At 44.4% G+C, this 13,106-nt stretch overlaps 2 protein-coding genes across 2 annotated transcripts in view; both read right to left on the reverse strand.

The window, feature by feature from the left end:
* Positions 1 to 3,025: 3,025 nt before the first annotated feature.
* Positions 3,026 to 7,718, reverse strand: LOC117749115. The gene is made up of 6 exons (XM_034559330.1): positions 7,088 to 7,718; positions 6,181 to 6,302; positions 5,971 to 6,102; positions 4,117 to 4,183; positions 3,504 to 3,724; positions 3,026 to 3,082 (listed from the first exon to the last, which is right to left on the reverse strand). Exons 1-6 carry the CDS (start codon positions 7,716 to 7,718, stop codon positions 3,026 to 3,028), a joined length of 1,230 nt encoding a protein of 409 aa, XP_034415221.1.
* A 67-nt stretch (positions 7,719 to 7,785) lies between these two features.
* LOC117748628 (inactive ubiquitin carboxyl-terminal hydrolase 54-like) overlaps positions 7,786 to 13,106 on the reverse strand; it is a 31,512-nt gene continuing 26,191 nt past the window's right edge. The window contains exon 15 of the mRNA XM_034558572.1: positions 7,786 to 7,923. Within this exon, the coding sequence (XP_034414463.1) occupies positions 7,892 to 7,923 (32 nt within the window). The 3' untranslated portion in view covers positions 7,786 to 7,891. The remainder of the gene's footprint in view (positions 7,924 to 13,106) is intronic.

Below are 13,106 nucleotides of genomic sequence, written 5' to 3' on the forward strand. Positions count from 1 at the left end.
ACCGGAGAGAAAAGGTCATTAATTAATGGCTATTGATTCATCCCATTTTTCTCTGAGATTTCTTCGTCCCGATTCCTCAGCAAGAACTCTAGCAAACTCTTGTCACCTTGAGTTAAAAGGGCTGTGTGTGTGTGTGTGTGTGTGCATGCGTGCGTCTGTGTGTGTGTGAGGCCAGTGCATCGCTGCTTCCACCTAGTGGCAGAGGCCCAGACTGCAGTCTGGTCAACACAACCACACATGGACATGGAGGCTTCACACACACTGCGACACTTGATGGTGGTTATGATCACATTTACAGTAGAAACAATGATCCACATATACATAATCTTTACTTAATTTCAAATAAAAAATATATGTTCCACATTGCAAAAATGCATCTTTGCGTGTGTCTTTTATTGAAGAAGAACTAGTACCGCACGTTATAAACAGCCGATTCTGTTACAGGTTAAAAAAAAGTCTTGCATTCAAAACTTACATTATGTCAAAAAAGTACAAAAGTATAAGATGTAGGTTATGCATATCATTACAATAATTCCCACCGAAATGTGTAACATTACAGATGAGGGAAATATTGAAGTAGGCTTAAGTACCTCAAAGTTATTCTGGCTATTGCTTAAATAAATTACTTATATGTTCTATACAGGGCCACACGCCACACACATCGTGTACATCTGTGAAGCACAATTAAACATTTTTTAATCAGCATTTTAAAAATCTGACTTGAGTTTCAGTTAACGTCAAAATAATAGTGTTACTCCTTGTCGGTGTCATAACTCTGCCAAATATGAACATACAGACATTAAAATCTTTTTTTAGATTCAGTGTGACTGACACTTAATGATAACCGATGTCCATTGCAAAGATTGACCATAAATCATAGACATGAGAAGCTCCATACTTGGCCGATAATCTTCACATTTTTACGTTTTCTTCGGTATCAAAGTAACGAAAAATTACAAGCATGAACTCATACTTTCAATTGTGCTAATTTGCCAAAATGTTAACACATATTGTCTAAACAAAAATGGGACTCAAGTCGCAGTCCACAGCTAACTGGCCCTGTGACAACGTTCTTCTTCCCGTTTACATTCCCCAAATTAATTAGCCCTACAATCTTCATTTACATGCACAAGAGAATACCAATAAGTGTTAATATTAAGACTTACATTGCAATTAAGTTGTTAAAGTATTCTATGAAGTGTCCTGCGTTGTTATTGTGTCTGAGTCTTAAAAGAGAAAGCCTAATTATGATATGTCCAACTATTGGAATAAAGAAAAAGGCTCAGCATGCTACATGTTTGCACTTTCTCTAATTAAAAGTATAACATTACTTGTATCATGGAAACTATTGAATTTCATGCCACTGCCCTAATACAATAGAATTAAAGTATAATGACTAATTAAGAAAAGGTCTCATTTTCCAAAGATATGATTGATATTGTTTCTTATCATGACGCGAGGCCTTTGAGTCAGCAGCCTAGCATTATCTTTAATTTGACATTATTACAGAAATGAGTGCTGTGATGAGTAATTTAGGTCATTTTTCATGTGTAAAAACGGCACAAGAGCTGACACCTGTTAAAATATTTAGGTGCTTTTTCTGGGCTCTAATAATTATTTATTACCTGTGTGGTGTGAAAATAGACCATTAAAATGGATTGAATGATTCTTTAGAGAATAAAATAAATGTGTGTGTAAACATTTTATGCAAAAAACAAATCACAGATATGTTTTTTGTACCAGGTGCCTGAACCCAGTGGACATCACCTTTACTCCTCATCTTCCCACAAACAAAACAACAAACAAACAAACGACGACACAGGCGTTGTACGGTGGTTACGCCCCCTGTGGGAGTGCATTGGTAATAACTTTATTGCAAAAATACAGGTTCCCTCTTTCCCCGAGCAACACCACCCCAGAACTGACACACACAGCCTACACACACCCACATACAGCGAACCGTCTGCAGTGGTTACCACTCTTCAAACCCCTCTCGCCTCCGACCACCGCATCATTCACAAACACACACTTTCATCCTTTTTCGTTTACATTCATTCGCTCTCTTTCTCCCTTTTGGCTCTCTCCCTCCTGCTCGTCGCTCTCTTTTTGCATTTCCGGCGGTTGAAAACGTAGTAAGTTAGAACAACGAAGTTCACCAGCAGCATTTAAACATGAGATCTCCTCCACCTCTGAGTCCATGAGAGCGCCCCTGGGTGGGTGTGTCTGCCTCCTGACTGTCTCTGATACAGGATTGTGAGGGAAGGTTGATTTGCATAGCGGACTCATGCGCTACAATTGGCTACATTCTCCCACATCCAGAACCCGAATAAACAAACAAACAAACAATAACAATAACGGCAACAACAAAATCTGAACCTAAATTAAAATAAGAACAGCAATGTTAATAAATACGCTCTCTGAGTTAAGTGCCAACCTTTGGTTTAGTTACAACGATCGATCAACATCATTAAAATTCTTGAAGAACTTTACATTGGCCAGTTGTTGTGTAAGGACTCTGTTATTTTATATATTTAATAGGATAAAGCATATAATAAAAGTATTCTACACATACCAGAATGCTCCTCAGTAAAGGGGTGAATTAAGTTATAACTGTTCAACACTGTATAATAACTGTTAATACAACTGAGGAATGGTTGACATCTCTGAAGAAGATAGCTCACTGGCTGAAAATATACCTCTAATACATATATATCATATAAAGCATATTCATATTAGACATCTCACTGTCTCAGGCTGAAGATGAGCATTTTCTATTCACATCTGAGGTCTCAAAACCAGTTTCAGTGGGAGGGAGAAATAATAAAGTGTGAATTGATAAGTGCCACTGAAGTTCACCTGAGGCCTTTAAGTAAAACAAACGCCATCGACTTCTCTCCAGCCGCTTCTCAGTCAAATAGCCTTTCGGAAAGTGCACTTCTGCCAAGTCACCTTGTAAAGCGCACTTGAGTCATCTCTTTTATTCATCGATAAAGCCTAAGAGAAGGGTTTCCTAGCCTACATGCTCTCACTCCTTCACCGCCTTCCTCCCCCGTTGGCCCGTTTCTGGTGCTACCGTTTCTCCCTGTTTTCGGGAAGAAAGAAAGCAAGCGCGAATAAACAACGGCTGGAAAAAAGGAACGCGGAAAGTAGCCGAGAAAAAGGAAACGCTTTTCTTGTTTAATCTCCCGGTAGAAACGGGAGAGCTGTCATTAGGTCGGCGAGCGGTTTTTAGGGGGCGAAAACTCCAGCTAGACACTTGTGAAGTGCACTCCACTCCTATTTGAAATGCAGACATGAGGAAGTACCACTTTAAGTTTAGCAATATTTGTTAATTATCATTATCAACATTCCATAAGGTCTTATTAATTAACATACAGGTTTCATACGCGAGTGTTTCTGTACATGACTTTTAGCTATTAGTGAGTTCGGTCTCGGGCGGGTTTTACTGTGCGCGCACACAGGAAGAAAGAAACACAAAATATGGCTGTCCATCTGAAACAGACCCAGTTCTGCTTTGTGTGCGTCCAACAGGAAACGCCCGTGAAGAAAGAGGAAGAGGCGTAGCTACTTGGTAAGAGTCTCCCCCTGAGCTGAGGGTCCCGTATGATGGAGGACAAGTCTGCCGAGAGCTCAGGTCCCCGTCGGACCCGGTCCAAGTGAGCGATCAAGCCAACGATGCCACTAAAGCGGCACGCTCGCCAGGCTGACTGCACGGGGAGGTCCTCTGAAAACCCAGGGGGGAGACAAGAAACAACAGTCCCGGGAAGTAAGGGGGGAAGGTTGAGGTTGTAGTTGGGGGTCAGAGTGACTGCATAGACAGAAGAGTAGGTCGAGAGAGGGAGGGAGGGAGGGAGGGAGGGAGGGAGGCAAGGAGAGGCTAAGCAGGGTGCTGCAGGCGCTGAGGGAGGCTCTACATCAGTGCAGATGTGCATGTGTGCGTGCATGTGTTTGCGTGTACATGTTGGTTTTTTTTTTTTGCGGGAGGAGGAACAGGATAGGAGTCGAGTTGGATCCTCCCGAGCCGATTCCAGGTCCGTCACGGCGTGGCCCGTCAAGGATGCCGCCGCCCCGCGCGGAGGTGGACGCCTGTGAGACGTCAGTGATGCAGAGCCGGACTCTGGTCAGAAGGCAGCTTGACGCCTGTCAGACACAACCAGAAGCTCCCTGCGCCGCCCGGCAGCTCCTGAGACAAGAGAGGAGACAACGGGTCGGATCAGTATGAAGGTGGACCTCAAATTCAACCATTTTCAGGTGTTTAAGGGGTAAACTATTTATTTTATTCGGAGATTTAAAGAGTACAGAATTTGCCATCTTGAGCCTTTCTGACACAAACAAATGGTGCTCTCAACAACATGCCATGGGATCTTTGGTGGAAGCTTTTCACTACTGGTTCTCCTCCAGTCCTATGGCTAATTGATGGACTGTGAAAAGTCAACCAGAAACCATCTGAAATGTCACACCAAAGCATTTACATGCATACTATCATCCTTTTCTGGTCATGACATCAGAAACCCGGTTATTCATCTTTCTGTGTAATTAATAAAACCGTATATCCACGTTTCTGAAGCGTGCCACTGTGTCTCGATTCCAGTGAACGATCAGAACCCGGCTGTCAGTTTCCTGGTTCCTCTCAGAATACTCGAGCTCTTTTCCCGAGGGCTCTGAAACCAGGATGTAACGTTTACGTGCACAGAACAAAAGCGAGGCAGCCGACAACGATTGGGGAATAAAGCCTTTTATATGGTTGTGGGGCTTGTTTCACATCCAAGACAGACAGAAAATAAATGTGATGTTTTATGAGTGAGTGTCTACTTGATGTTTTGTATTTGTATCACAACTGTTTCCGGGTTTGTTTATTATTTAGGTGCCTCAGGCAGCTTCTCCCACTAGTTTGATATATTCCATATCTGTTTCTGTTGTCAGCGTTTCCTCTATAAAGTGAAGCGCTGACGAGAACTGACATAATCAGGATACGTCAAGACTTTCTTCTTCAGACTAGCAGTGCCTTCATTAAGCCAGTTGATCCACACTGTGGTTTAGAGCGAAATAATGCCATTATTATTAATAGTAGTATTACAATAATAGTATTCAACCTGCATTGTTTCTGAATGTGGATCAGGTTCAAACGATGCTGTTGTTCACGGCTCATTTGGGATCCTTAAAAGAAGAATGATTGTATAGATAGATATTGTATTATTTTATAGAAGCTATGGTGTTGTATTTTGGAGAGCTTATCTAAATTGGCATATTTGCACAGGGGTGAACATAACATTTGGGTCTCCACAGTTATTAAATGAATGCACATCCCCAGGATATAGCGATGTGCAAATAGTGGCTTAACCTACTTATGTGCCATGGTGAGTTTGCCAGGAATTAAAAAGGTTCACCAAAAAAATGAATAACATACCAAGTAAATAATTGGACTTTGCTAATCTGACCTGATTTCTCTCTCTCTTTTTCTCCCTCACACACACACACTCTCTCTCTTTTCTGGCACTCAAAGTAGCTCAACCAAGAAAATAAGTACACTCTTCCAAGTCTTAAGCAGATGAGTGGTATTCCCTTTAAAGACTAAAAGAGTAATATGAGAGTCACGTGTGCCCAGCGCAGTGTTTACCTGTGAAGAGGTGGAGGGAGGTGGTGATGAGAAGGTGTTGGTGATGAGGATGATGGAGGTGATGATAGTGGTGGAATAGCAACAGGGACTCAGAAGAGAGGAAGTAAGCAAGGAGAGGCCCTGACATCAGCCTGCTTCACCTTTGAGAGCGATAGAGAAGGAGGAGAGGCAGAGAGAGGAGGACAGATTGGAAGTCGTAAAGCAGCACAAAACGGGAGAAACGAGACAAACGGCCGGGGGAGAGGAGCACAGGGGAAAGCTATGGGTAGTCCAACGGCCACGGGACGTCAGGGCAGGTGCAGTTCAACAGCGCGGCCACAGGGGGGCGACATAGTACAGGAAGTCACACTCACAAAGCTGCGGGTTGCAGTCAGGCGGCTGCGGCGCGAGGTCACCAATGTGCCGCTCAGACTGCGTCCGATTGGTCTCAGGTTTTCCCCATCATCGGGCTCCACCCCAAAACGCAGATCCCGCAACATCATTGGCTGCAGAGGGAGAACATGTCTGTCAGACGCTGGAAAATGGATCCGACAGACGACCTGTGGAAAAGACGTGGCTGTTACCTTGTTGAGGTAGGTGGGGGTGCAGCCCGCTCCGTACACACTCCTCTCCATGTCTGCGTTGGGGGTCTTGGAGCGAGCCTGGCCTCCCACCCTTGATATGAGCCTCTCTGATGGGCTGCAGCCTGGAAACACACACACGCAGGGCTGGAGGTCAAAAGACGGACATACAAGGATGGTCTCTAAAAACATGCTGTCTCCTATTTTAGTGGAAGCTTAAAAAAAAAAAATATCCATATGTTCATAAATCCATACCCTTACATAATCAAGGTAAAACATTATTTATTTAACATGAATTCTGTTGCAGCCCTTTACTAAAGCATCACACTTATCGACTAAAATCTTCAAACTGACGTGTTTCTGTTCATGGTTGCACCATCTCAGCAAACTTAAAAAACTCTCAAGGTCTTGTGCAACAATTTGTAAATATTTTAGTGCAATTCCTGTTAATTTTGGCTCTAATTGAGTTCAAACTTAATAACATACATTAGGGATAATTTCTGTTTAGATAATTAACAGTAAACTTGAGTATACAGTACCATAGAACTGCAACAGTTATTTTATTTGTTGATTAATCATTAAGTCCATCTAATCCCAAACATGCAGATCTGCTCTATTAGCGATGTTAATAATGAAATATAACGCTGATAAATTGCTCACAAAATTAATTAATAATCAAAATAGTTGACTAATTAATTATCGTTTCAGCTATACTATAATTTTCTTTTAGTAATTCATACTAAAATTAAACTGTAACATAATACTTGTTCATATATGTAATTGTAATACATTTCAGAAGTTGTATTGTGGTAGCTCTTGGTTTTGTGCCTGTGTGTGTGTGTGTGTGTGTGTGTGTGTGTGTGTGTGTGTGTGTGTGTGTGTGTGTGTGTGTGTGTGTGTGTGTGTGTACCTGTCTTTCCAGCCAGCAGACTGGCCTGGTAAAGGGAGTCAAGCTCAGACAGCTCAGCCTCTTCGCAGTCACAGCAGGGATCCCCCTTTTGCCCCGGGGCATGCTGGGAGCTATAGTGCCCTGGAGAGGACTGGCAACTGTAGCTGTAGTGCTGACTGGTGGTCTGCGGCCTGATGGGGACACATCGGTCCGGGGGCGTGTCATACGGCGTCACCACGGCGTCGGGGCGGTCCAAACTCCAGGAGGACCAATGACGTGTGCCGCTGTCGCCGGCAGCTTCGGGCCTCGGCCAATGCTGAGCGGCACCGGCGGTGGAATGAGGCTGAGGGGGCTGCCAGAGAGGCGTGAGAGGTTTCCTTTGCCCAGAGGCTTCCAGGGGGGAAGATGGGGCAGGAGGAGAGGGCAGAGGGGGTGGGGGAGGGGGAGGGTGTGTGCGTGTGGGTTCAAGGTGTGTGGAGTGTGCGGTGTGTGTGGTGTGTGTATCCCAGAGACGCAGGGGAAGCGAGGGCAGGGAGATGGCTAAGTGCTTTCCCAGGGGTCTGACACTCACCCCCCCTGCCTGCAGCAACTCGCACAGCCTCACTCCCGATCCCTCCCTCCCATCCTGGCCTTCCTCCCGTCTCCTCCCCATGCGACCGCCCTCTTCCTCCTCCCCTTGGCTCGAAGGGGCACAAGGGTGAGGGATGCTGAGGGTGAGCAGGGGTCGAGGGGGAGCGGGCCGATAGGGTGGAGGGGGCGGGTCCGGGTCCAGAGCAGCGTCCTGGTTGGGCGTTGCCTGGTCCTCTTCCTCCTCCTGATTGGGCGTCAGCAGTACTTGGACCGGGCCAGGCTGTTCACTGGAGGACACAAGAGAAGGAGGGTGTCAATCAGCAAGCAGCACGGAATAACCCCCCCCCCCACACCCCAAAAATAAACTGAGCTGCTCTGACGTCAGGTAAGTTACTGCATAGAGGGAAGGTCACAACAGCACACCAGGATAAACAAGCAGAAGACAGACGCACACACAAGCTCACGTTCCTACAGAACACACAGCCACACACACACAATGATGCAGCCTTGTGCAAGCACAAGCGCTTTGTGTCCGGGATGCTGTTCATGAGGGAGGCACAAGCTCAGCTGACTGACATCCACATCCTCACACAACCAACGACTTGAAGAATTTATTCTGATTATCAAAACAGCATTCCAGCCACTGCTGCGCTGATGCAGTAGATCAACACTGAGAATAAACGTGGCCTCTACAGTCTGGAGCGGGCTGTTATATTACTTTATTAATTTACATACATTGATATGTGGAGGATGATATATGTTGAACATTAGTGGATCCTCTCTGCAGAGGTTGTGTACCACATCTATCAGTGTAGCAGTGTGAGTGTGCGCATGGTAAACTAATGTGTGTGTGTGTGTGTGTGTTGGTATGTATGCACAGCAAGTCTGTAAACGTGTGTGTGTATTTTTTTAAAGACGGTCTGTCTACGTGAGTGTCCGCCCCCATCCCCCACACTGAACTCTGCCGTTTCTTTTCAGCCTTAGTAATTACCCAGCAGGCTTTGCAGCAGCGAGCTATAAATCTGAGGCTTGTGTTGATCAATAGAGAGGAGGAAGGTAATAAAAGAAGCCGAGCGCTGCAGCTTTACCTCCTCCTCCTTCCCTCCCTCCTGGAATTACAATTAATTATTTTTTTAACAAATTTTGCTGCAGCTTAAACTTCGTAGTTTTAATGAAACACATTTAAAGACATTAACATGACTAAGTAAGTAAATCAACCATTGTCTTACTTTACCGTATCACCTTGTATTTCTAACTTCAAATGAGTTTAACCCGAGATCCTCTGTGATAAAAACCAGGAGAATGGGCCTTTGCAATCAATAGTTTTTAACTTTTTTATTGCATTTGTATACGCATTTTGATTCGATTTAATCTCCTTTATTATATACCACTCAATGCTTTTTCTTTTTTGAGTATTTTGGTTAATTCATTTATAACAATTTGGTTAATACAACTCTTTAAAATCACTGTTACAATGTCCACAGTTGACATCTTTAAGATGCTTGTTTTGTGTGACCAACAGTCCAAAACCCAAAGATATAAGTAAATAAATAATTAAATCCATGGGATGCTTGGGCCCAATACTTGCCTGCAAGTCTAATTATTATTATTTAACTATATTGAATGTGATATATTCTTTATATCAGCTCCTAGAGAAGCGGCCTCACTCTATTGAAATATAAAAAAATATGTAACTTTAATGAAGCTCTCCTTCCCCTCCTCACACAGCCAAACTCACACGTCGGGAGGGAAGCGGGCGGACTCACGGTGACACACAAACGCAGCAGCAAAGAGCGAGAAAAACAACAACAAACAAACCACAGCAAAGGAAGGAATCGCACGGCAGCACACGGGACAGAAATACAGCGACGGACAGCAGCTTTACGCGTACAGAGGGACAGATCAGTGGCGCACAAAGAGCAGAGGGAAGCCGACAGCTACAAAGAGCAGCACAACAACAGCGCAGAGAAGCAGTGAAGCACGGAAAAGCAGAGCGACTCCGTCTCCCTCTTTCTACTCTCGATGGCTACACAGAGCCGAGCAAAGCAGATTTTTACTGCACTGCAACAAACACACAAGCACAAAGGGGATAAGAAGTTACTGTATGTAGTCGAGTGTGTGTGAGACACACACACACACACACACACACACACACACACACACACACACACACACACACACACACACACACACACACACACACACACACAGCTGGATGGGAGAGTGCAGTGCTTGGATTAAAAAATACAAAAAAAAAAGGGTTCTGGGATTTTGGGCAGTCAGAGCTGAAGACACAAACATGAGGGTGTTGAGGTGTTTTTAGACAGCCAGCACCCAGAGGACACGCCCAGAGGAGTCCCGGGCTGGGTTTGGGGACAGCTTGAGCCGAGGACACACACCAAGTGAGGGAGGGAGGAAGGGAGGAAGGAGGTGGTTTTGAGACAGGCACCGCTGTGGACACATGAAGGGGGGGACAGTGGTGGTACCTGCGAGGCCCCTGTGGTTGGGTGCTTCCTGTCTCCCGTTCCATTTCCTGTTCCTGCCTGCGTTTGATTGGGCCCCCAGTGCTCCTCATGCACGCAGCTACAACCAATCCGCTATGAGCGTTAGCCTCATGCAGGGGTCTGAGCACAGCTGAGGATGTTAACAACAGAGTGGGAGATAAGACAGAGAAAAAGACAGGAAGATATAAGTGGCTGAGAGAAAGAAAGTGAGGGAACGTGAAAGGAAAGAAAACAACAACAAGAATATCAGAAGGAGAGAGAGTAAAAGACAAAGACAGAGACAAAGTACGAGGGTGAAAGAACAGCTGAGACCAAAGGAGACAGAGAAAATAGAAGAAGAGCAGAAGGAGTGGTTGTGAGGGGGCCGGCATGCAATACGCTCCTACTGTAACTCAACGGCTGTGTTTTTCATTACACGTTCAGAGTTGCAGAGTGGGACGATTTATTATCGGGCGTCCTCTTTATTTTAGTGACAATGTTGTGTGACAGTTGAAGAACTTCTTTGGATCGGTTAAACAATACATACAAAATAAAATTGTATATGTTAATGATCAACTTATAGTATCTTAAAACAATGTAACTTTTGAGATATTAATACTCCTACGAATTAAAAGTTACATCCATGAGAAATATGACGTAATAATGCTCAATTTAATACACGCAGGTGTTTTGCACCTAAAGCCTGGTGCAAGTTTATGATAACTTCATATTTCCGTCCAGTATAACAAACTCTCTACTTGTGCTACTGTGCTGTTACACTTAGTTTAACCAATTGTGTTGACCAACACTGACGATAACACTGTAAGGAAACTATAAATCAGAACGACTTTACAGGGGGGTGAACATATTCCCACACCCAGCATCTCTTCCCACTTTGCAACTCTAGAGTAAATGCATCAATCTGTAAACTTGGGACTGTAGTTAGTAAGTCAAAATATTAGATACATGAGGAGCAAAGTAAAGGCCACGTTCATGAAGCCACAGACACCAGACAGGGTGTGGACAGAAGTGCAACGCTTTCTATGGTCGCGTGGCCTTTTGAACGCACCCTGAATGGTGTTAGCTTGTTATACAAAAAGATGCAGAAGAGGACAATAAAAGAGCAGACTTTTGGTTGACAGAGACGGAATAAGAGAAGGGTTGATGGCCGCTGTGTTGTTGTCATTGGCTGTAACATCCTCTAAAACACCGAGGCAGATTGCTTAGAGTCCGGCTGAAACCGTCAATACGGATGTGGGGGGAAAACCAAAACTCTGTTACGTAACCGCACCGATAGTGATGCCATCTGTTCATTCGCAAGTCGTCCTTTCACTTCATCAAGGTTGAGTGTACTCACAGGGGTGTGTGTGTGTGTGTGTGTGTGTGTGTGTGTGTGTGTGAGTGTGTGTGTGTGAGTGTGTGTGTGTGTGTCAGGTACGTGAGGCTGAACACACTGAAGCACACACAGTAGGACAGACAGGACACAACATGATAATCCCTGATATAGATTTAGTAGGTGCTGAGCTGGAGGGGAAAACCTGCACACCTGCAGTTCGGACAAGGCTCCCTCACACACAAACACATATCTTTTTAACATACATATGTGTGGATCCAGGAACCAAATATGCATGAAAACACACACACACACACACATACATAAGGGAATGTGGACCACACCAGAGCTGTTTTCTGAGTGTCGAGTCTGTCAGAGCAAGTCTTAATCAGCGTTGTGTGTCATTTACATCGTGTCAAAGTCAAGCCACAAAGACAGAGATCTTTAAAGTGTCTGAATGCTACCCACGAGAATAGTTTTTGTATCTTAATGTTTTCCCTTTTGTAAGACTGAAATAAGTCAGCTCACAGCAATCACGTCCAACTCAAGTCCCAAGTCCTGATTGTGTATTTAGTGCTGCAAATCCACAAAGTCGGGGGACTTGCCAGAGACAGATTAAACACGACTAAGAGTCTGCAGCCGTGCTGGCATCTCCGTGACGATCTGTACTCTGGCACAGCGGCGCTTGGAGCTAAATGCTAATGTCAGCATGCTGAACAGATTTACCAGGTATGATGTTCAGCATTTCCGAATCGACCTGTTAGGATGTGAACACGTAGTGAAAACACAAAGTAGAGCTAAGGCCGATGGTAAAACTCATTAGTTTGGACAAATGACATTGTTGAGTCTCTACAGGAAAAGTCAACAACAGAGCCAGGGAGGATACATCCTCTTGAAACCACAAATGTCTGCACAAAACATCCAAGCAATCTGATCAATAGGCGTTGGGATATTTCAGTCGATACCACATTGGTGCACCAACAGAGCTGGTAGCGTGTGCTGAAGGATATATTGGATGCAACTAGAATATATTGATGCAACTACCAGCATTTAGTCTCCAGTATGAGTCAATCTCCAAAAACAATGGATCCTACACCTCCCATAATGCACGTTTTTCGTTCGACCCTCCATTCCTGGTACGTAACTAAGTCTTTCAAAACTCCATGGCCCCATTTAGTAATGTAAATGAGGAGTCCCGAAGCCCAACATGACTCATCTGATGTAAAATGAGTAATTACGCCAGAAGCTCCTCCAGAGCCACAGAAGACATTACAGTCTCATTATTCTGGTAAATTGACTTTGACGTGGACCTTTAAGTTTGACTTAAGGTGCACGACTCACATGAAAAACACAACGCAACACACATACACACACACACACGCGAAGATACACACATACAGACATGACTACATGAGACACAAACACACAGGAAGAAAAACGCACACGGTGTACACACAAGCTAACAAACATTGTGAATTCCCTAGAGCTCTGAACTTGGAATTGTGACTTTGAATGGAAATCACCCCGAGAAAGTTTCCCACTCTTAACGTGGGTCAGTAAACGTCCCACAGGAGTCGTAAAACCTGATCGGACCAGGATTTGCTTTCTGAGCTTTGCTAGCTGTAAATGTCAAAAACACACACACACACACACA

Source organism: Cyclopterus lumpus, chromosome 19, assembly GCF_009769545.1.
Source record: "Cyclopterus lumpus isolate fCycLum1 chromosome 19, fCycLum1.pri, whole genome shotgun sequence".
Taxonomy (NCBI): Eukaryota; Metazoa; Chordata; class Actinopteri; order Perciformes; family Cyclopteridae; genus Cyclopterus; species Cyclopterus lumpus.